This window comes from Aulostomus chinensis, chromosome 18, assembly GCF_037954235.1.
Source record: "Aulostomus chinensis isolate RoL2024-O1b breed Wild chromosome 18, RoL_Achi_v1.0, whole genome shotgun sequence".
NCBI lineage: Eukaryota > Metazoa > Chordata > Actinopteri > Syngnathiformes > Aulostomidae > Aulostomus > Aulostomus chinensis.
In genome coordinates this window covers 1,682,810-1,703,879 of record NC_141337.1, presented here as the reverse complement: position 1 = coordinate 1,703,879, position 21,070 = coordinate 1,682,810, and the positions used below count along the sequence as shown (strand labels likewise).

The 21,070-nt window shown below is 49.7% G+C and overlaps 1 protein-coding gene across 2 annotated transcripts; it reads left to right on the top strand.

Moving 5' to 3' along the window:
* Positions 1-419: 419 nt before the first annotated feature.
* taok2a (TAO kinase 2a) lies at positions 420-20,649 on the top strand. 2 transcript variants are annotated; one of them, XM_086184348.1, is made up of 20 exons: positions 420-889; positions 5,946-6,086; positions 7,055-7,126; positions 7,636-7,737; positions 10,188-10,233; positions 10,331-10,427; positions 10,556-10,669; positions 10,755-10,846; positions 10,932-11,025; positions 11,118-11,199; positions 11,352-11,522; positions 11,612-11,821; positions 11,903-12,031; positions 12,691-12,927; positions 13,080-13,208; positions 13,370-13,573; positions 13,849-14,088; positions 14,469-14,681; positions 15,410-15,592; positions 15,722-20,649. In XM_086184348.1, the coding sequence occupies exons 2-20, from the start codon at positions 5,955-5,957 to the stop codon at positions 16,604-16,606; spliced, it is 3,432 nt and encodes a 1,143-aa protein (XP_086040474.1). In that variant the 5' UTR covers positions 420-889; positions 5,946-5,954; the 3' UTR covers positions 16,607-20,649. The 2 variants fall into 2 exon arrangements, with proteins under 2 accessions (XP_086040474.1, XP_086040473.1); XM_086184347.1 differs by having other exon boundaries at positions 14,469-14,690.
* The last annotated feature ends 421 nt before the right edge of the window (positions 20,650-21,070 follow it).

Sequence of the window (21,070 nt, the reverse complement as noted above, 5' to 3'; positions counted from 1 at the left end):
CAAGATGTACACTTTGAGATATGTTTCCGTTATTGTGATATTTTCATGAAATAATGGCTGTTTCCGCGTATAATAGCTTTGATTGGAAATTTGAAATTTTTGGATTTGCTCGGCCGTCAAGCAACTGCCGATTAACCATCACTCATTTTGCTACCAAATACAATTAATTTGAAAATCTTAGTTTAAATACTTCGTAAATAATTGTTCCTGTGATTCTTCCTTGTTCTTTCTAATTGTTAATGACATGCTTTGACTCAACATAATGAGACCCAGCCGGGAGATACTGCAGTATTGTAAAAATAATAAGTAAATCAACCCTCGGAGCCTTTGTTCCAGATTATTAACGTTATCTAGGTCGGTTTATTTAAGTGAAGCGGAAAGCTCACAGGAAATAGAACAAATCAGCTTCCGGTCAACACTTGAGTCCCGCCCCGTCACTCTGAACCATCTTGAACAAAAACGGTGGAAGAAACCAGGCCAAGCTGAGGATGGAGAGCAGATTTTATGTGGGATTGTAGGACTGTAGTTCGGGAAGGTTCGGTGGAGCTGGACAGCATGCTTGGATGTAGAATATCACGGAGAAGCACCAGCCACACCCCGTGTAAACGCTGCTGTTAGCGTGCTAGCTATCAAAGCTAAACTAGCCGATGCTAATAGCCGAGTAAGAGAGCCAACTGGCGAGTATAAGTTTTCCACTGGGCCCAGCTGAGAAACGCTGGTGTGACCGGGGACCCGTTCATCGATCCAGTTATCGCCGTGAACCGAGCGGAGCTGCGGGGGAGATGGGCCGGACCTCTTGTTGATCATCCGCTGCTATGAAGATCGAAGCTCGCTAGCTCGGCTACAAACCGTTGTTTTTCGTTCCAGAGTGGAACCACTATAAACCGCGGTAAGTAAGGCTCGAGCTAGCCCACTAGCCTGCTGGCTAAGTCCCCAGGGGTTTTCAAACTTGGGTCCGGGGACACCCTGTGGTCTCTGGGATGCTTTTGGGGCCTTCAGCCAAAAGGGATGTAGTTGAACCAGGCGACATCCATCCGTTAAACGCCAAGTCAGTCCACCGGGGAGGGCCGGTGCGCTCGTGCCCAGGTAGCCGAGCTCTGACATCAGCAACGTCACCGAGGTGCGTGTGACTAAATTTAATCATGGCTTGTCGTGTGTGTCGGTCGTCACTGAGCAGGACTGTTAGTTTAACATTAGCCGCTGTTGTCATGTTAATTCGGTTTACGTCAACAAAAACACAGCTAATATTCTAATTAGCAATATTAGCATCACCAACCTATCGTGTCAATGAAAGGCATCATAGTACATTTGACTCCCCGTCAGAATCATCAGAACGAGCCCAGTATCTAGTAAGAGGGCAGCGAGCGGGGCTTTGTGGGCTCTTGTTCCATGTCCTACTGAAATGGAGTTGATAGGTGTTCAGGTTTGGGGGAGGAAGTTGATGTCATGCTTATGTAAACTTGAGCTCAGGAGCCCAACATCCGGATTTGGAGTTCCTCCATAGAACAACTTCAGCCGATATCTAATAATAGAAAGATCCTTTCTAGCTGGGATTGGCAGCTCGTCAGGGAGAAGCCACTGTCTCCATCCGAGGATGAGCTGTTGGTGCTGGAAATGTTATTGCAATAATTACGCCTTCTAGAAAACAATCTCACTCCAGTGCCTTCTGTTCTTCCCAAGCAGAAGTTTCACCAGATTCTCAGCCAGGAGCCTCTGGTGGACAGAGCTGGCACAGTCATGTGACCAGTCATTGGACGTCCCAGACATGCCAGATTTCACAGCTCTTCGTGTTAGGCAATAGTCTGCTGCTCCTTCCCTCCTCTGCTTGTCGCTTTACTTTTTTAATTTGCCGTCAAACTGTGACGCTGTGTGGCCGTGGTTCCTCTCTGCAGCGAGCTGAGCGACCTCCAGCTCTTTTCTCCAGTCTTGACGATTATAAAATGATGGATGATGGATTTATGACTGATATTAATTGATGTCAGTATGATCTCTATGTGACAAGATGATGTGAAATTCTCATTTTTCAGTTTCTGAAAACTGCATGGAAACATTTGTTTTTCCTTTTCATCATCAAAACGTTTGGAAAAGCTCATGATCGGTGTCGTGAGTCCTGTTCCGTTGATGATGAGCAGAACTGACTCGTAGCGTTCTGTTCTAACACGACCAGAATGTCTGCTGTTGTAGAGAAGAAAACATCTTTTTATTTCTTTCCAGCACCTAAAACGTTCCTTTTTGAACGCGCGGGCCTTTGCTTAGCCTTTCTTGAACTCTCTTGCCTCCCTGCTTTTACTTCATATTTTCTCTCCTCGCCAGCGTCCATATAAACTCAGATTTCCTGCGTTTGCGTTGTGGAGGTCGATTCCCTGGGTGTTTTCATTGCTCTCCACGTGACAGCACCGCTGCACACGAGAGACGTGTGCTGAGATTAAAGGTCTGCAGCTGGATCACGGAGCACTTCAGGCCATCGACGTGCTCCACTTCTCTAATTTAGAAGATTTCGCTGCTCTTTTTGGAGATGAACACACTTCTGTCCTTCTCGTCTCAACTTGGTCGTCCGTTTCCTGACTCTATGCTTCCTCCCCTCAGACGGAGCGCCATCAGGCTGCTGGATGCCACATAATATATAATTGGAAATTGGTTGACCGCGTTTTGAAGGAATGTTGGGGGTGGGATCTGAGCGTTTACACAGTGGAGCTTAAAAGGAACAAGCCGCTGCACTGTGACTGTGCTGCATTAAATGGAGCCAGAGGCTTTAGTTTCATGCATTCATGCAGTCGTGGCAGCGGCGTCCTGGTGATGCTGCTGACTGGCCTTGGGGCTCCAGCTGACACTCAAGAATCTGCATCATCTACATCAGCCCATGATGAAGGTGGAGCGGAGCAGGCCCCTCCTCTCCTGTGTTAATGTACGCAAATGAAACCGTCATGTTTCTTGACCCGTGCCGCCTCTACCACGACTCGAGCGTCTCTGGCTGACATATCGGGCATAGCAGCATCACGGATATGCGTCGCCTACACGCTCCTAATATGTGGGTGGGGTTCCTCTTTTATTACAATAGCTTACAGCCATTTAGTGATGAAGGAAAAATGCAAAGTTCTTGAGGCCGATGAATATTCTCTCACGTGACAAAGAAATAGCTATGGAAAAATATTGTTGTCCATGGAGGAAGACGGGACAGCAGCAGGGGCTGATGGGAGTTTGACTCCGCCCCTCTGTGCCTGAGCCCTCACAGTCTGAACCGTACGTATTCCTCAAGTGTCTTAACGTGTGTGCTCCCTCGTGATGGACGGTTGTACGTTGGCTGTTTGGCGTCGCCTTGGTCCATCATGAGCTGTTCGTTTGTGTAGAGCAGTGATGAGCGCGCGTGTGACGTCCCCTGATGGTGAAGAGTGATGTACAGATTCTGCACAACGCCGGCGGCCATGTTGCTTTGGCCCGATCCACCTGTGTAATGCTCCTAAACTACACTCTTGACGGCAGCTGACACCGCGGCTGTCCTCCTCACTGGCGCGAATGACGCCGCCTTCGCCCGTCCATCCGTGGGACCAGATGATTTACCATGATGATGATGTTGGGCGCCAGGCTCGGCCCGTCTGCCTGCTTGTTGTGATGTGAGATGGACTGTTGAGGTGGTGGCCAACAGCCGTGATGTCACACTGATGTGCCGCTCTGTTCTGTCCATTTTTTTTTTAAAGATCACACGTAGTAAAGAAATGGCAGGAGGGGGCCTGACATGCTGAACAGGACCCGGGTCAGGACCCTGGTTCTCTGCATGGCCTCGGCTGCCCACCTCTGTCTGTTTTTGATGTTGCACCAACAGCCAGATTCTTCGACACAGTGTCGTCGTCATGACAACTCTGTCTCATGGCCACCTTCAAGGTGGCGCCTGTAAAAGCAGCTGGAAGTGATGTTCTGGTTCTTGAGATCAGCTGATGGGATGTTCCCCTGGAGTGAATCAGTTTTGTTTCTGCTTGATCCTGGCACACGAACCAGCACGGAGGGAGCAATGATTGGTTAGTCCATCAACAGAAACCGTGATGTCATGTGGCTTCTCAGTTCACTGCTTCCTCTGCTTTCATCCATAACCTGAACGTCTTTGAAAGGTGTTTCTTTATTTTGTGCGCTGATGAGGTGAGTCGATTGCATATTTCTCGCTGGACAGTCCCCATCAACATCAGTCACGTCACTGACGTCAGAAATCAGACACCAACTCTTGTGTCTCTGATTGTGTTGGAGTGAGACGGCGAGGTCAGTCGGGTGTGGCAGACATTTCTCTCTCTCTCCTCATGCTTTTCTAATTTATTTGTATAATTAAAAGCTTATCCTGTATCTGCCAGCGTCGCACAAAATATCAGTAACATATTGTATTGCAATGCAGCCTTGTGATACAGTATTGAGTAGTAGAAGTATCAGTGTTCCCTGTTGGAGCGGCTGGTGCGCACAGGTTCCCCTGCTGCCAATTCAGCAGGTTGCTGATACTGACAACGTGCCTATAAAGATGAAATGTGACGACTGCGTCATTTTAGTGATGGGACCATATATTGACCCACCTCAGGGAAGGGCAGGCTCCTAAGATTTCTGAGCCAATCAGAAAATTGACCTGAATCAGACATGAAGAAGACAGTTGTCAAAGCTGCTCTGGAAAACCCAAATATTCACGCAGCAACCACACAAACGTCTCTGCAGCTGAGTTCTCCATTGTTCCTTCACTGGTCATGTGACCATTATTGGGTTTTTAATGGACGCGATTAGTGCGTGCGACTCGTCGTGCAGAAGTGGATTCATTGCAGCGTCCTGAGAACTCAGGTGGGACGTCTCTGCGGGCCGCTCTGATTCTCCTGTCTTCTACTGTGTATTTTAAGGTGGATGACTCGGCTGGTCGGGCCGACGGTTCGTGATTCAGTGTCATTACGTGCTGCAGTCCAAACGGAGCAGTTAACCACTGGATGAGTCCTGTTGAAGTGCATGTAGTACAAAGCAGCTGCCATTTTGTCTCCTGCATCAGTGGCTCCCCAGCCGGATGCTCCTCCATCACACTCGCTTCTGCTCTTCTCTCTCTTTCACTCTTTTACTGCCGACTGTCTTCATGTCGCTGCTTGTCAACCTCAGATAGATGATCGCTGGCAGATAAGAGCTCTTTTCTCTCGTCACACAAGTGTTCCAGCACCAGCTGCCAGACACGGCATTCCTGGAATATTCTAGGATTTGAGGAGGTGGACAAGAGATTTGGAGTGTCAGGAAAGCTGATTTGGTGCACATGAGGGAGTATAGCAAATGGGTCACTTTACAAGAGCACAAGAGTGCATTTTCCAGCATGTTGAACACATTAATTAGATGTTTTTCTGGTCAACTGAAGTGGAAAACGCACTGCACATCCTTCAAAAAATGGTGTCGCGTCCATTCCATGATCCAAATACAAAGCAGAGGGTGTCCCCTCCTCCAGAACTGAACTTCTACCTCTCCAAAGCAACATCATCATCCAAGACTCCTGTCACTTAAACTCAGTCGTGTGTGTGTGTGTGTGTGGGGGGGGGTGTTTACAGGTTGGCAATATTACCTCATTTTCTGTCTTTCTACTGGATGAAACCATCCATGAGCAAACTCGCCTCGTCTTTTCCAAATGTCATGTATTTTTTCTGAATTTGTTTATTCATTAACGAAGTGAGAGCCCTCTGAGCCACAGGTTGAGAACCCTTGTCCTAGAATGGGCTGAGAGGGCAAACAAACGTCTGGACCAGATCTGCTCGCTTGGTCCTGGGGATCAACAAAGTCTCTCTTTTAACTGCTATCATGATTAATCAGAATATGAACAGATATCATTTAAGACCCAGAGAAATATCAAACCACTGTAGCTGGGAAATGTCACAGCCTCAGGATGGAAGAGTTGCGGCACACTTGACCGGTCTACCCTGCACGGCTCTCTAACCTGTGGCGCTGTCCTCCAGGCCCTGGCCATGCCCTCGAGCGCTCGGGCGGGCAATCTGAAGGACCCCGATGTTGCTGATCTCTTCTGCAAAGATGATCCGGAGAAGCTGTTCGCTGACCTCCGAGAGATCGGCCATGGCAGCTTCGGAGCGGTGTACTTTGTGAGTAGAAGTGTGTGTGTGTGTGTGTGTGTGTGTGTGTGAGAGAGAGAGAGAAATTGAGATCATAATGTCCAACTGTTTGTCCTGTAAATACAGAATTTGTTGTGCTGAAGTTGCTTTTAAAGCAACTCCAGCTGATTGATGGACGTGTGGAAGGGAAACCTGGTGAGAGAAATGTTTGAAATGAACGCGTGCAGGCTCTCCCCCAGGGAAGCTGTGAGGCCTGCTGGCGAGTATCAGGGGAGGTGGGCCGACGGTCCAGTGGCGGCCAAGTGTCTGACTGATGGCTGATGGGCGCCCATAGTGAACAGATTCAGTTTAGAACGAAGAAGTGTGATTCCATGGAGCCCAACGTGAAGTCAGTGCTAAAAGCTGACTGGAGATTTAAAAATCTGATGACGTGATCATGTGACGTTAGAAGACCAGAGTCAAGAGTGCTTCAACAAGCACAAATAGATACTGTTACAGTAAATGATAGCAAGTTTTTCCCTAAATACATGAATGAAGTTCTGATGGCTACTGAGCCCTGAAACAATCCTCGTCACATCCCGTTATGCGTGACAAGCTTATGTGTAGCAGCTGGGGGTGTTGGAGGTGGAGCTTCCAGGTGTCTGACAAGAAAACAGAGCTCAGACCTGCTGTGCTCACGTGGTGACCAAATGATGTCACTGTTGAGCTCCACCCCCGTCACTGGGACTGGAGTCTCAAAACCTCAAAGAATAAAAGTGGCTGTGGAACAGCGGAGGGCAGCCTGCCGCCTGTGTGTGCTGGTGGAGAATCTCACTGAATCTTCGGGCTGTGTGACCACCGTCAACCCTCACTTCAGAGACGTGGTCAAAATGTCTGCCATTATTTCTCTACATTTTTGTAGCGATGATGGAAAAACGTGAAGACGACTGGTTTGTGTTTGTAACTGTCTGCACTTCCTGGTTTCTGACTCATGCTAACAAACTGGGTTTGTTCCTCAGGCCCGAGATGTGCGGAACAATGAGGTGGTGGCCATCAAGAAGATGTCGTACAGCGGCAAGCAGACCAACGAGGTAACGAGCAGGAGGACTGGCAGAGTCCCTCCAAGTCTCTAGTCTGAGAACCCGCCTAGGACCTGATCACAGTCCCAACTGATCTAGAACAGTGCAGCTTCCACCTTCTCCTAAGAATGCTGCATTCTGAAGGTCAAGCATCACAAAGCTGAAAACGAAGATGCACTTTCATGCTAAGAACAACCTCCTCTTCTGTCAATCACTGCAAAAATAAAAATGGGCTGGTGCCAGTTCACGCTTGGTTCAGCTTCTAGGAACCAGCGTCCTTCCACTGGCCTTACCAAACACTCAGGCTCTGGTTTCCGAGCAACACCACTGCCGCTCCGCTCGGTTGTAGACCAGTGAGGAGTTGCTGCTGCTTGGAGACCCACGAACACGGTTCTTCCCTCTGTCTGCTGCGTCTGACGTGAAGAATTTAGACACAAAATAGTGGATGAGGAGTCCAAGGATTTGTGTGAAGAGCGAAAATGGATGAAAATCACCAAATGAAGTTTTGTTCTTCTGTGCAGAAATGGCAGGACATCATCAAAGAGGTGAAGTTCCTGCAGAAACTCCGCCACCCCAACACCATCGAGTACCGAGGCTGCTACCTGAAAGAACACACGGCATGGGTACGTATGGAGCGGGGCGTAGCTCAGTTAATAAGGCTCTGCTGTTAGAATTGATGTCAACACGTGAGGAGCTGACGCTGCCGAGTTTCTGCTGATGTCACACACGGTGTGAGTAACAAACCTGCTGTAGCCAGAATGATCCAAACTCCCTCCGTTGTGAAAGTCTGGGAGGCGGAGCATGATGTGGTGATGTCATTGTGTCGGGGGCACCGGGATCTGACGTTGTCGGTGGAGACGGTGGTGAAAGTGAGCCCCCGAGCTGTGTGGTGAGGTCATAGACACGTTGCAGACTTTGTTAGAAGCAAACATGTTTGCGATGACGAAGACAATGTTTAGTCTGAAGACTTCGGTGGTGAAGTCTGACTTCATCAGTGCACAGAGGAGGGCAGCAGTTCTGAGAGACGGCGGTGTTTCTGCTTCAGGAGCAGACTCACATCCAGCAGGAAGAGACTGAAACATCACGTTGTTGTGCGCTGAAGAGCGGATTGGTCAAAATGAATGATAATCGATAATTATGGATAGAATTATTGATTATTAAATAAATTACTAATTAATATTAAATATTCATTATTCGGGGCACCACCCTGATGAGTTCAGGGAAACTAAAATGCGACCAAACTTGGAAAAGTTATCAGTCTCGTACAGAGTTTATCTACTAAACAGTCAATATTCGGTAATATCAACTAAATAGGGATGACTCTGATATTCGAAGGGTGAGATCCGAGCGCTGGCGATCACTTGCACACGTGACCACACTTTTGTACACAAGGCACTACGACTTCTCTCTTATAATAAAAGTATTTATGAAACAATGCATCAATCAATCAGCAACACGTTGGTGTAACGGTTCTATCTAACCAAAAGATACAAGTGATAATATGTGTGAGCGTGTGAGTGAAGGAGAGAAGGAGGAGGGGAGGGTGGAACTTGGTTGCCTAGCAACCAGTTAGCAGGGAGGCTAACAGCTTAGGCTAGTTAGCCACTAGTTAGCCACTAGTTAGCACCGTGGAGGTATAAAACATGGAGCAGTCAGTTAGTAAGCCGAACGGCTTAGAGAGAGAGAGAGAGAGAGAGAGAGAGGAAAGACAGAAGTAGACCCAAAAACGTGTTAACACACTCATGCAGAACCAATAACAGGTCGCACCTTCTTGAAATGGTACGGTTATTAATAACTAACATTAATAGATACTGTACAATTCTATGTAATAGTATCTGCTATTCACAGGACTTCCGTCACATCAACAGTACATTCATAGACATCACACAAACACAACTAAGCTGTTTCTCTGCCCAGAAAATGCCAAGTTAGAGGAATCCTTGGTTGGTCCGGTGGAGCGGTAAGGGATTCAATCTCTGTTGGTCCAGAGTGCGGGTCGGGCTCGGTTCAGAGGTTCGCAGAAACAGCCTGCGAGTATCTGCTGGAGTTTACTGGTGGATGGGTGAACAAGCTCGGCCGGGCTTTCGTTCACCAGGGAACCAGTTCACGCGGGTAGCGTGGCTCAATGGTGGCTTCTCTGGGTGAGTGGACAGGAGGGGGAGAGGTGTCCGCTTGTAGAGTTCTCGCCATCGCTGCACTGCCAGCTCGAGGTCCGAGAGGGCCGAGGAGAACCAAAGAGGTCGGATTTTTCTTGACCGGAACTTTATATTGTCAGGAGAGTGATGTCACTTCCTGTGGGACGTACTGGCTCTCAGCCAATCGCGGCGCGTCACGCAAACTTCTGGTCAAGTGGGGCGCGAGTTGGGGGGGGGGGGGTCTCCATGGCCAGGGTGATCCCCCTTTTTACGACCCTTTGTTTGAAGAGCGTGTGGTCACTCCTAATGCAGGCTTCAGAAAGGGGTGTTAGGCCTCAAAGGCCAAGGTCCTCTCGTCAGATGGATTAACTGTCAAATCTCTGAATGAATCTGTTCTCCTGGTTGTGTTGTGTCCAGAGTTGTGATGCTCAGGGGAAGAAACCAGTGGACAGGCGGGTGGCTGTTGGAGCCTCCTCCAGATGGAGAGAGTTGATGGGAGGGGTCGTTATGTTGGCGGGCTGCTGCGCTCACTGTTTTCTGGAGGGACTTCTTGTCAGCAGCAGTCCTTTGCTAACCGGCCCGTGATGAGTTAGGATGCTCCATGGTGCCTCTGTACGATGTTGACGTGATCGCTGGAGGGGAAATGAGTTCCGTTCAGTCACAACCAACAAGTGTTGGTCCTCTTGTCGCTCGCCCCCTCCACAACTGGAATGCTGTGTAACTGTCGTAATGCGTCGAACATGCTGACGTCCGTCGTCGTGTGGCATCCGTTGTCCTGTCATGCTGGGAACGGCCATATTCCTGCGGGACCCTTGAGTCTTCACGTCCGATTGGCTATGTGAAAGATCGTTTTGCGTGACTTGTTGTCCTCCAGTGGACAACAGTGGTGTTACTTGTGATGAGGATTGCTGTTGATCATGTGATGTGTCTCCCCTCAGCTGGTGATGGAGTACTGCCTGGGCTCCGCCTCCGACCTCCTCGAAGGTCGGTGCACCCCCCTCTAAAACTTCATCCACCGTTGTGATCTGTCAGTTAAAGGTTTTTTGTGACCGTTCCTCCTTCGTTCACTCTCTCTTCACAGTTCACAAAAAGCCGCTCCAGGAAGTTGAAATAGCTGCTATTACCCATGGTGCACTGCAGGGATTAGCATATCTCCACTCTCACAACATGATTCACAGGTAAAGTAACACGCTAGATGAGCTTCTTTCCTCTATGGAGGATTCATGTCCGTGTATGTTCACTGAGACTCTGACGAGCGAGCACCAGCGTCTCGGCCTCATTCAAAATGTCTGCTCGTCTCCCGCAGGGACGTGAAGGCAGGCAACATCTTGCTGACGGAGCCTGGTCAGGTCAAACTTGGTGACTTTGGTTCTGCCTCCATTGTGGCCCCCGCCAACTCCTTCGTGGGGACGCCCTACTGGTGAGAGCTGCTGTCTGCTTCATAACCCCCCACCCAGAGTTCCCAGTTGGTGAATTACTGACGTCTGTGCTCCGTTCTGGTCTAGGATGGCGCCTGAGGTGATCCTGGCCATGGACGAGGGGCAGTACGACGGCAAGGTGGACGTCTGGTCACTGGGCATCACCTGCATCGAGCTGGGTAGAGACGTCTCGCTCTTCACTGTCTGCTGGATGAATCCCGTCATCATGATACTGACGGTGTCAACCTTGTGTTTTTCCCACAGCCGAGAGGAAGCCGCCACTGTTCAACATGAATGCTATGAGTGCCTTATACCACATCGCTCAGAATGAAAGCCCCATCCTGCAGTCCAATCACTGGTGAGGGCTCACGGGACCTCCGCACGACCCCAGCAGCATCTTATGCAATAGGCCAGATGTACTGACCTAAACCATCCTCGTCCTCTCCTCAGGTCTGACTCCTTCCGCAACTTTGTTGATTCTTGCCTCCAGAAGATTCCCCAGGACCGGCCTACCTCCGACGTGCTGCTGAATGTGAGAACCAGCCATGCTGATTTAGTTTGAGTAGAATCCCATTGTTTGTAGTTCCCGCAGCATCTGGGGCAAATGATGCCACAGTTCCTGTTAGGTCGGTGAACTTGTCCTCCTCTTCAGCTCATCCATCTTTCCTGTCTCTCCTCCTTCAGCATCGCTTCTTGTGCCGCGAACGTCCGCTGACGGTGATCATGGACCTGATTGCTCGGACCAAGGATGCAGTGCGAGAGCTGGACAACCTGCAGTACCGTAAGATGAAGAAGATCCTCTTCCAGGAGACTCAGCAGAACGGGCCCGTGTCTGAGGGCGCGGAGGACGAGGAGGTGCGGAGGCTTTCAGGGCACACGAGCAGGAGACGTCTGGTGTCAAGCAGCTCAACATGTACTGTGAACATTCTTTGTGTGTGTGTCAGGAGGTGGAGCAGTACCTGTTACGGACTGGCACAGTCAACAGCATGGAGAGCTCCCAGTCGGTGCCCAGTATGTCCATCTCTGCCAGTTCCCAGAGCAGCTCAGTCAACAGCCTGGCGGACGCCTCTGATGACAGCAGCAGCGAGATGGCCATGATGCAAGAGGGCGAGCACACAGTCACATCCAACAGCTCCATCATCCACCGCCCCATGGTAGCAGTAGTTTCAGCAAAATCACAACCAAACCTAAAGTTGTCACTTACTCAAGTGTGTTTGTGTCCGTCTGGTCTCCAGGGTCAGGACAACATCTACGATGACCCTTACCAGCCAGAGATGGATCAACCCCAGGCCCCCTCTGCCGGACGACGTCGAGCCTACTACCGCAACCGTGACCACTTCGCCACCATCCGAACTGCCTCTTTGGTAAGTTCATGGCCCCACCCACTTCAGAGGCGGCGTGTGCTCTCAGCTGAGGCTGCAGAGAAATGTCACCTTTGTGATTGCGTGGCCACTTTTTTTTCTCCCGCAGCCTCCGCAGATGTTTTACTTTCACATTTTTAATCAGGTCACATTGGATCGAGGCCGTGACAATTTATGTAACCTCATCAAACAAAACTTTATTCAAAAAACAAGCGTTTTAAAAGTTGTTTGCCTTTCATCCTGCTCTGTACTTGAAAACGAGCAGCTGCAACACAAGAATTTCCCTCCGGGGATCAATGAAGAATTTCTTATTCCTGCTCTGAAAGAGAGCCAGAGCCTCAGCTCATACTCCATACAACTCACTGTCATGACATCGTGACTTCAACGTTATTTCTATCTTTTACTTGACAAAAATTTCTTAATTAAAATGTCATTGGTAATTGGAAGCTTGTGGCCTGGCATCAACTCTCCTGGTCACAGTCAATCACTGAAACATCGCCATCATTTTAACTGACCTGGTGGTGTTGATAACCTAAACAAACGTATCTTAGCGGGGGATCCATCCAAAATCCCCTCAAGTTGGACCCATCAGAGGCTTACTTGTGGATTCGTCTGCTGCTGCACACCAACATCTTGGTCTGCTTCCTCTCGCCATCCCTCAGGTGACCCGTCAGATCCAGGAACACGAGCAGGGCTCTGCGCTGCGGGAGCAGATGTCAGGATACAAGCGCATGAGGCGGCAGCACCAGAAGCAGCTGATGGGTCTGGAGAACAAGCTGAAGGCGGAGATGGACGAGCACCAGCTGAAGCTGGACAAGGAGCTGGAGAACCAGAGGAACAGCTTCTCCACTGAGGCCGACAAGCTGGCCAAGAAGCACCAGGCCATCCTGGAGAAAGAGGTGAGAGGAACCAGAGCTGGTCCAACATTGGCCTCAGGATCCTCCAGTCGAAGCAAGGGTTTGCACCTGAAGCTCCACTTGGAGTAGATGCTTCCTTCAGTGTCCAAGCCACTGGGCTCTAAGGCTCCTAACCGGGTTCATTCTTCCTGCAGACAAAAGCAGCTCTGGCAGAAGAGAAGAAGTTCCAGCAGCACATTCTTGGCCAGCAGAAGAAGGAACTGACCAGTTTACTGGAGTCGCAGAAACGGCAGTATCGACAGCGCAAGGAGCAGCTGAAAGAGGTTTGAGATGGCAAACACACTCCAAGAGTATGAATGAGAAGCGACATGCAGGAAGAGTAACAGGAGGCTGCTGCTCGTTTGGAACTTCACACTTGTTTTGGTGTTTTAACATCCAGTTTTTTTCTGTTTCTCTCTGAACGTGTTTTTGTGGTGCTGAACAGGAGCTGAATGAGAACCAGTCGACGCCGAAGAGGGAGAAGCAGGAATGGCTGATCCGTCAGAAGGAGTGTCTGCAGCAGATGCAGGCGGAGGAGGAGGCCAGTCTGCTGCGGAGGCAGCGGCAGTACTATGAGCTGCAGTGTCGCCAGTACAAGAGAAAGATGCTGCTGGCTCGCCACAACCTAGAGCAGGATTTACTTCGAGAGGTACAACAGAGCATGCTCAGTTTGAACCCTGCGCATTCACCCGCAAACCAGTAGATGGAAACAGTGACTGCCTCTGAACACCACATCTGGATTCTTCCGCTTCGGAAAATTGTTTCAAATATGAAAACTCCAATGTGTAGTTTTCCAAAGACGCTGCGGCTCAACAGGTTGACTGATCGACTCGGTCGCGACAACTTTGTGAAATAGAAGAGAGCAGCTAAAAGTAATTGAGTGGCAATGGCAAGTAAACCTCCGTGTCGTCTGTCGCCCTCCAGGACCTGAACAAGAAGCAGACCCAGAAGGACCTGGAGTGCGCCATGTTGCTGAGGCACCACGAGTCCACTCAGGAGCTGGAGTTCAGGCAGCTGAGCTCAGTGCAGCGGACCCGAGCCGAGCTGATCCGCACGCAGCACCAGACTGAGCTGACCAACCAGATGGAATACAACAAACGGCGAGAACAAGAGCTTCGTCAGAAACACGCCATGGAGGCCCGGCAGCAGCCCAAAAGCCTCAAGGTCAGTAGGTGACATGGAGAAATCCTGAAGCTTCAAGACATCAGAAGGTCACTGGCCAAATCAATATCGATACAAATTTCCACGTATCCCTGAAAGCTTCCCACTCCATGATCCAGCTCTCTGTCCTGGAACGGGTCCAAGAGTCCCTGAAGAATTTTTGTGTTCCACATCAACATTCTGTTACCTTGAGTAAACGAAACTGTAGAGTGACTTGTTCTCTAACTTCTGCGCTGGTGGGGGATCCCGGTTCTTTTGTCCATGTGTCAGTGCCCTTGAATACGGGGCTGAACCCAGAGTCGCTCCGGCACCTGCCGAGCGTCCTCGCTTGCAGAAACGGTCGATTATTATTCATTCCTAATCACGTCTCCTCCTCCTTCCAGTCCAAAGAACTGCAGATCAAGCGCCAGTTCCAGGAGACCTGCAAGATCCAGACACGTCAGTACAAAGCCCTGCGGAACCACCTGCTGGAGAGCACTCCCAAGTCCGACCACAAGGCCGTCCTCAAACGCCTCAAAGAGGAGCAAACACGTAAGCTGGCCATCCTGGCCGAGCAGTACGACCACTCCATCAACGACATGCTGTCCACACAGGCTGTGAGTAAGGCAAGGACTCCTCCGCGCACCTCTGACACCCCGACCCTTCAGACCGCACGCACACTCACACACACACGGTCACACACACAAACACCACTCTGAAAGTAAACAAAACCAAAGCAAACTACTGGATACAAGTGCTGAAACTGAGGAAACCTTCAGGGTTTTTCTTGGTTGCACTTCCTCATTTATGAGAAATACTGAAGTTTTTCAACTCTTCAGGCTAAATATGACATTTGGAAACAGAATTTGGGTTTCAGGAAGTTGTGATGGAGTTTTGTTTACTGAAATTTAGGTAATCAGTAAACAAATAATTGGTTTGAGTTTAAATCAAATCCTTCATCATTGTCAACGACACTGATGATGATTCATCTACACGTCTGTCACGATGCTTTTAATAATCTCGACCAGGAGTGTCCAAGCTGGTCCAGTAGGGGCCGCTGTGGCTGCAGGTTTTCATTCCAACCAAGCAAAAGCAACACTAACCAATGAGCTGTGAGGACGCAGCTTAGCTGATTTAAGTAGAATCAGGTGTTGCTTTTGCTTGGGTTGAATGAAAACCTGCAGCCACAGCGGCCCCTACTGGACCAGTTTGGACACCCCTGGTCTTGACAATTCAAAGATGGTCACTCGACAGTGTTCAGGTCAAACCTGCTGCCCTGAACCGGTAATGTGCCTGCAGATGGCGCTCTACTGATACCAAGGCTCGTCCTCATTTCCTCCCACAGCTGCGACTGGATGAGACGCAGGAGGCTGAGTATCAGGTGCTGCGGATGCAGCTGCAGCAAGAGCTGGAGCTGCTGAACGCCTACCAGAGCAAGATCAAGATTCACACCGACACGCAGCACGAACGAGAGGTAAAGGACCTGGAGCAGAGGGTGTCCATCCGCCGCGCGCTGCTGGAGCAACGGGTAGGAACGGTGACGAGCGAGTTTCATGTTGGCATGTCAGATGTGTTGAATTCACATGACTAATACTGCAGAGAAGGTGGTGTATCACGCTCAGTGAGTAACGCTTGCGTGTCTGCTGTGTTCCGTCAGATCGAGGAGGAGATGCTGTCGCTGCAGAACGAACGGACGGAGCGGATCCGGACGTTGCTGGAGCGCCAGGCTCACGAGATCGAAGCCTTTGACTCGGAGAGCATGCGTTTGGGCTTCAGCAACATGGCGCTTAGCGGCATCCCGGCCGAGGCCTTCAACCAGGGCTACCCAACCCCCAGCCCCTCCTCAGGCTCCAGCGGCTGGCCGTCACGCCCCGTTCCCCGCTCAGGCAGCCATTGGAGCCACAGCGTGCAGAACTCGGTGGCGACACCATCCTGGCGCAGCCAGAACCATGGCGGTGGAGGCTTCAGCAGGACCGAGTCGGTCACATCTTCACACGGCTTTGGCAGGGACAGTGAGCTGAACAAAAGCGGGCGGGCACACTCCTCTTCATCCTCGGCCTCCTCATCCTCCTCCCACCACCAGCAGCACTACCTCCCCCAGCACTATCAGCACCACCAGAGCACGCCGCACCTCTACCGCGACCCCCACGACCGGGAGGGCCGCGAGCGCGACCGTGCCAGGGAGTGGCTGGGAGGGGGCGGGCACTACTCCCATCACTCCCAGGTTCACCATCCCCACCTCTCGTCCCATGCCTCTTCCCAGTCCCTGGCTCTGCTGCCTCCTCCACCCCCACCTCCCCCCATCTCCCTCTCCTCCTCCTCCCCTCCCTCCTCTGCCTCCTCGTCATCATCATCTCAAGGAGGCTACGGTGGCGGGGGCCTCAGTGTCAGAGGCCCCAGCCTGATGGCCCTCAGGAACAGCCCCCAGCCTCTGCGCCGGACGGCCTCTGGGGGCCCGGCGGGTGGCAGCGATGGAGGGCTGAGCCGAAGCACATCCGTCACCTCTCACATTTCTAACGGCTCCCACCTCTCCTACTCATGAAGGGGCCGCCTTCTCCTCTGCTCCTCAATCCTGCGAGCACAGAAGCAGAGTTCTCATCTTTTATCAGAGGAGGCTGAACACAGGAAGTCCGACGTTTGGAGAACTGATGCTGGAGGGAATGGGAGGGGCTTAGAGCGGCTCAGAGTGACGAGCGTCTGCCACGTCACATGAAACAAAATGGATCTGAGACGACAGTTCTCGTGTGTTCCAAAATGAACGAGTCAACCCCGTGAGATCTTCATTCTTTCATTTTGTGACAGGTTGAATTGCACAGTGTTGACGTCAGAGAGGGGCGCTGTAACTTGCTGCAGTCGCCCGTCAGAGCGACGAGGTTCAGGGCTCAGTTGGGCGTTGCCTTGGCGATGGGCAGCTGCAGAGCTTCCACTCGCTAGCGGTGCTTTAAAAACCACTGTAATTATGTAGATACGGTCAATTGTACACCAGTTTTTGATTTCTACGTGTTTCATACTGTTGGCTGGGCGGGGGAGGGGCAGCGGAGCGGCGAAGGGACAATTTCTTTATTCATAGTGACGAGAATCCGTATGTGACTCGTAAACAAAACACTGCCGAGCCCAGACAAGTATCACTGCCCGCCAAGTCTCCTTCACCCAACACTCCTACATTTTGGGAAATTGTTGCTCTCTAGATTTGGTTTGCTTAGCTTGGTTTAGCTTAGCACCGAGACCAGAAGCAGAGGGAACTGCTAGCATAGCTGCTAGCTGCTCAGGTTCTGTCACCTGTGTGACTCCACAGACTGACGCCGTGAGGTCCACACCTGATACTGACCTGTGTTTGAGGCCAAACTCGTATTCATTTTCTTTGCAGCCTGTTTAAAATACTTCTTTGCTGAGGAGAGTTTGCGTGGCTTCAGTCTCGTGTGACGTCTTCCAGTGTCGCGTTTGTCCGACACACGAACGCGTCTGAGGTCGTTGCTGGAAGACTGACGAGTAACTGACAAGACAGTTAGGGAACAGAAATGAACTGAATTCAAACAGTTGATCATTCCTGTAATAATGTAGAGAAGGACCGGCTCCGGGGGTCCGGGGGTCCGGGCTCAGCTAAACAAGGACTTCTTCACCTTGCCTGGTTTTAATTGCGTTCTGAAGCCTTTCAAAAGGCCGCTAATCGGACCTTTAGATATGTAATTTTAAGAATTAGAAATAGAATTTTAAAAGACATTCGTCCCACATTTCAGGTGTATTTTTATGTTGTTTTTTTTCTTGTTCCCCTTTTAAACTTTCTTACTTACTTTTACCGTAATTTCTTAATAATTCCTCTCGGCCAGTGTTTTAGCTCGGAAAAAGTGAGTAGTAAATTAGTAAAAATTAGGATTCTGCTGCGACAACAGAGAATACTTTTACCATACAGAAAATGACCTAGAAGTCCTCGAAAGGGGAAAAAACAACTTTAAAACACTCAATTTTTAAAAATGTTTTGTTCTTATTCACTTTCCCGTGACTTCTGAATTCTTCCTGTGAATTTGCTGGAGAAGGGTGGAGAGAAAATACGAAGGAACAAGCAACTTCGACACACACACACAAACAATCCATCACATAATCTTTAAAATCTTGGAAGAATTAACGAAAACTCCCCTCTGTAAGATTTTGTGAAGGCGTCTGGACGCCGACCACAGCCGTCTGGACAGGAGAGGCTTCGCTGAGCAGCAGCTCCTCCTCTTCACGTTGAAAATCTCCCAAAATGTTGGAGTGTTTCATTTTTCTAATTCAGTGTGCTGAAAAGTGGCGTGTGAGAGCTTCCGTACACCTCCAACCGTCTCCCCACGTGGTGTCTGCATCTGTAGATAAGATGTACGCGTGCATTTACCAATAATTGAGTGCATGGAAGTTGTGTACAGACATTTGTATGGAAACATGCACACGAGTTATTTATATAAATGTCAGATGCCTGCGTCACTGTAGCAGGTGTGTTGAAGATTGTTCACTGTCCAAACACTTGCATTGTACTTACGAGTGTACATAGAAGCACTAACGCCGGCTGTGCTGCAGTAATAATAGTGATCTTGGCCATGTTTGTCCGGTTGCCATGGATACAGACACAGAGATGTGATCGATATTACTGCAGCTGCAGCGCTAATATTTATGTTGTATGCTCATTTTTCTTTTTTAATGTAATTGCCAATTTTGACCACTAGGTGGGGAATAAGCGCAATGTTACTGTGATAGAGCTATAAAAGATAGAATTGTTTTAAGGAGGACTACCTTTCCCAGCATTCCCGTTGAGGTCTCAGGGTGGGAGTCTGCTGGGCGGGGTGGCGTTCTACTTTTTACTTTGTCTTTTCGTGCCAGTATTAAAACGTCCAGTTGAGCTGAATATTTCCAGATTTTTTTCACTACGTTTGGTGCCATTTTTCTGTTTTTGTTGTTTTTGGGGGGGTTTGTAGGCATTCGTTTGCCAGTGTGAGCCCCCCCCCCCCCAACCCACCCCCACCCCCTTCATAAAACACTGTAAACTGCAGAACTTTGCTTTTTCTAAACAAACACCTCATCATTTTATTTTGCGAAGTCCGAATGGGTAGAAATCTATAAACCATCTGGTCACGTGTCTCCAGCAGCTCACACCATCGCCGCTGCAGTCATGTGACCTCCGTGTGATGTGATGCTGTCTGTGGTTGTCATGTCTACCTCATTTGCACTGATAGTAAACGAATGTTTGGGTGAGAAAAAGACATTTCTTGTATGCAGTTTGGCTTTTTTGTAAAAAGAAAATGAGTTTCTTTCCCATATTTGTGCAGATGTTGAATGAGAAGGCGGGACGTTTCCCTCCGCCGCGCGGCGCTACAGGACACGCTGGACTTGGTGGGATGTTTCATGTCTGCCGAGAATTTGCAAACTCTTCCTCCGCACCTCGACAAGCGTGAGATTTCATGTTGCCAACCTTTTTGTTGAAATGTTTTTCTTGCTTTCAAGCGTCTCAGTGTAGAACATTCCTCAACTGTGTTGTTTCTGCCGGTGAGAGCTGTGGTGGGCGGAGTGAGAGGACCAGCGATCAGATCAGATGATGCAGCCTGGAGGGGTCGCCCGCTGTACTTTGGCTCCTCCCTTTGGGGGCGGTGCCATTGCTGTCAGTGAAAGAGGCAGAAAATGGCAACGAATCCAAACCACGTCTCTATGAAGGAACAGACCAGCTTTGAGGGAAATACTCTGATTGGCGCGAGGGAGCTGAGACCCCGCTAGTTAGCATAGCACAGTGAATGGTAGTGGGTGGGAAGTGTTAGCTTAGCTCTGTCAGGTCCAGACAAGAGACTTTCCCTGAAAGCTGAAGAAATTCTAGAAACCGGCAGCGGCTGAAAACACAGTGCAGATGAAGAAAACACCAGTTCAACAGCATGGCAGCGTAAAGAAAACAGGCTGAAGATAAACCGAAGACGCCGTTTTCTCCGTTTGTCCTCTAAAGTGACAGCGTCGGCCGACTGAAGCAGATCAGCTCAAGTTCTCTCTGTTGAGGGCTGCAGTTCATTGACAAATTCTGCGTCTCAACTTCACGGAGCCCTCAAGTGGACAAGGAAGAAATGAAACTCATGAGTTTCAGATACAAACGATCCTGATGGCGTCACGGTTCTGGAGGTGGAGCCTGCTGGCCTGTTTGGGCTCATCCCAGGATTGGATCGGCGGAAGCTGAATAGGTTCCTTAAGCTGGCATTAAAAATAGAAGGAAAGTTGGAAGTGTTTCTGTTTCTGTTGACCAGTCGGTAACGAATCCCGTCAGGTGTTGACAATGAAGTCGCTCGTTCCCGCCTCCACCGGCCACTCGCCGGGATCTGGGATCGTCCTGGTGCTGTAATGTTTCTATGGGCAAGGGGGGGCAAAACTCCCCCAACGGCACCGGTGGTGCTGGTGCCCAGCAGGTGATGCTGTGAAGGTGATGCCGCTGATGGGTGTGTCTGTGGTGAAGGGGCGTGGTCGGGTTCTAATGCAGGTTGAAAATGTTCAGGTTCAATGCAAAATGGACGGAGGAGCGTCGTTGTACAGAAACATGCTAATTTTGAAAAATAAAAAAGCAAAAGCGGACCTGCTGGTTTGTGTTTTTTGCGGTGTGTTTCGTTTTTGTACATTTTTTGTATATTTAAAGTCACTTTCATCAGGAGAGCAAAACTTATTTTCTAAAAAAAAACAGGCGTGGAAACTCACTGAGACGTGACAGCCGTTGGGCGAGAGAATTGAAGATGTTTATGGCGAGGAAGATATTGCAGCAGGAGTTTAAGTTGTAAAATTTGCAGTTTTGAATGAGACTCCGCTTCTCCTGCATCCCAGTGGACGTCAGCAGGGCCCCAACCGACCTGTGGGTCATGGGGGCGGAGATAAATTGTGAAGCACTTCAGATGTTATTTGAAAATAAAGCTTCATGCCGTCATATTCGACCTTGTAAATCCAATTTAATAACATCTGCTTCTGTTTCCACATCGGTTCAATTCCGTCAAAATTTGAATGTAGGTCAGTGGGAAAC

Coding starts and splice junctions, on each gene's coding strand:
- taok2a (XM_086184347.1), top strand. CDS start 5,955: ATGCCCTCGAGCGCTCGGGCGGGCAATCTGAAGGACCCCGATGTTGCT. Junction 10,670..10,754: donor TTCGTGGGGACGCCCTACTG/GTGAGAGCTGCT, acceptor GTTCTGGTCTAG/GATGGCGCCTGAGGTGATCC. Junction 11,822..11,902: donor CCATCATCCACCGCCCCATG/GTAGCAGTAGTT, acceptor TCTGGTCTCCAG/GGTCAGGACAACATCTACGA.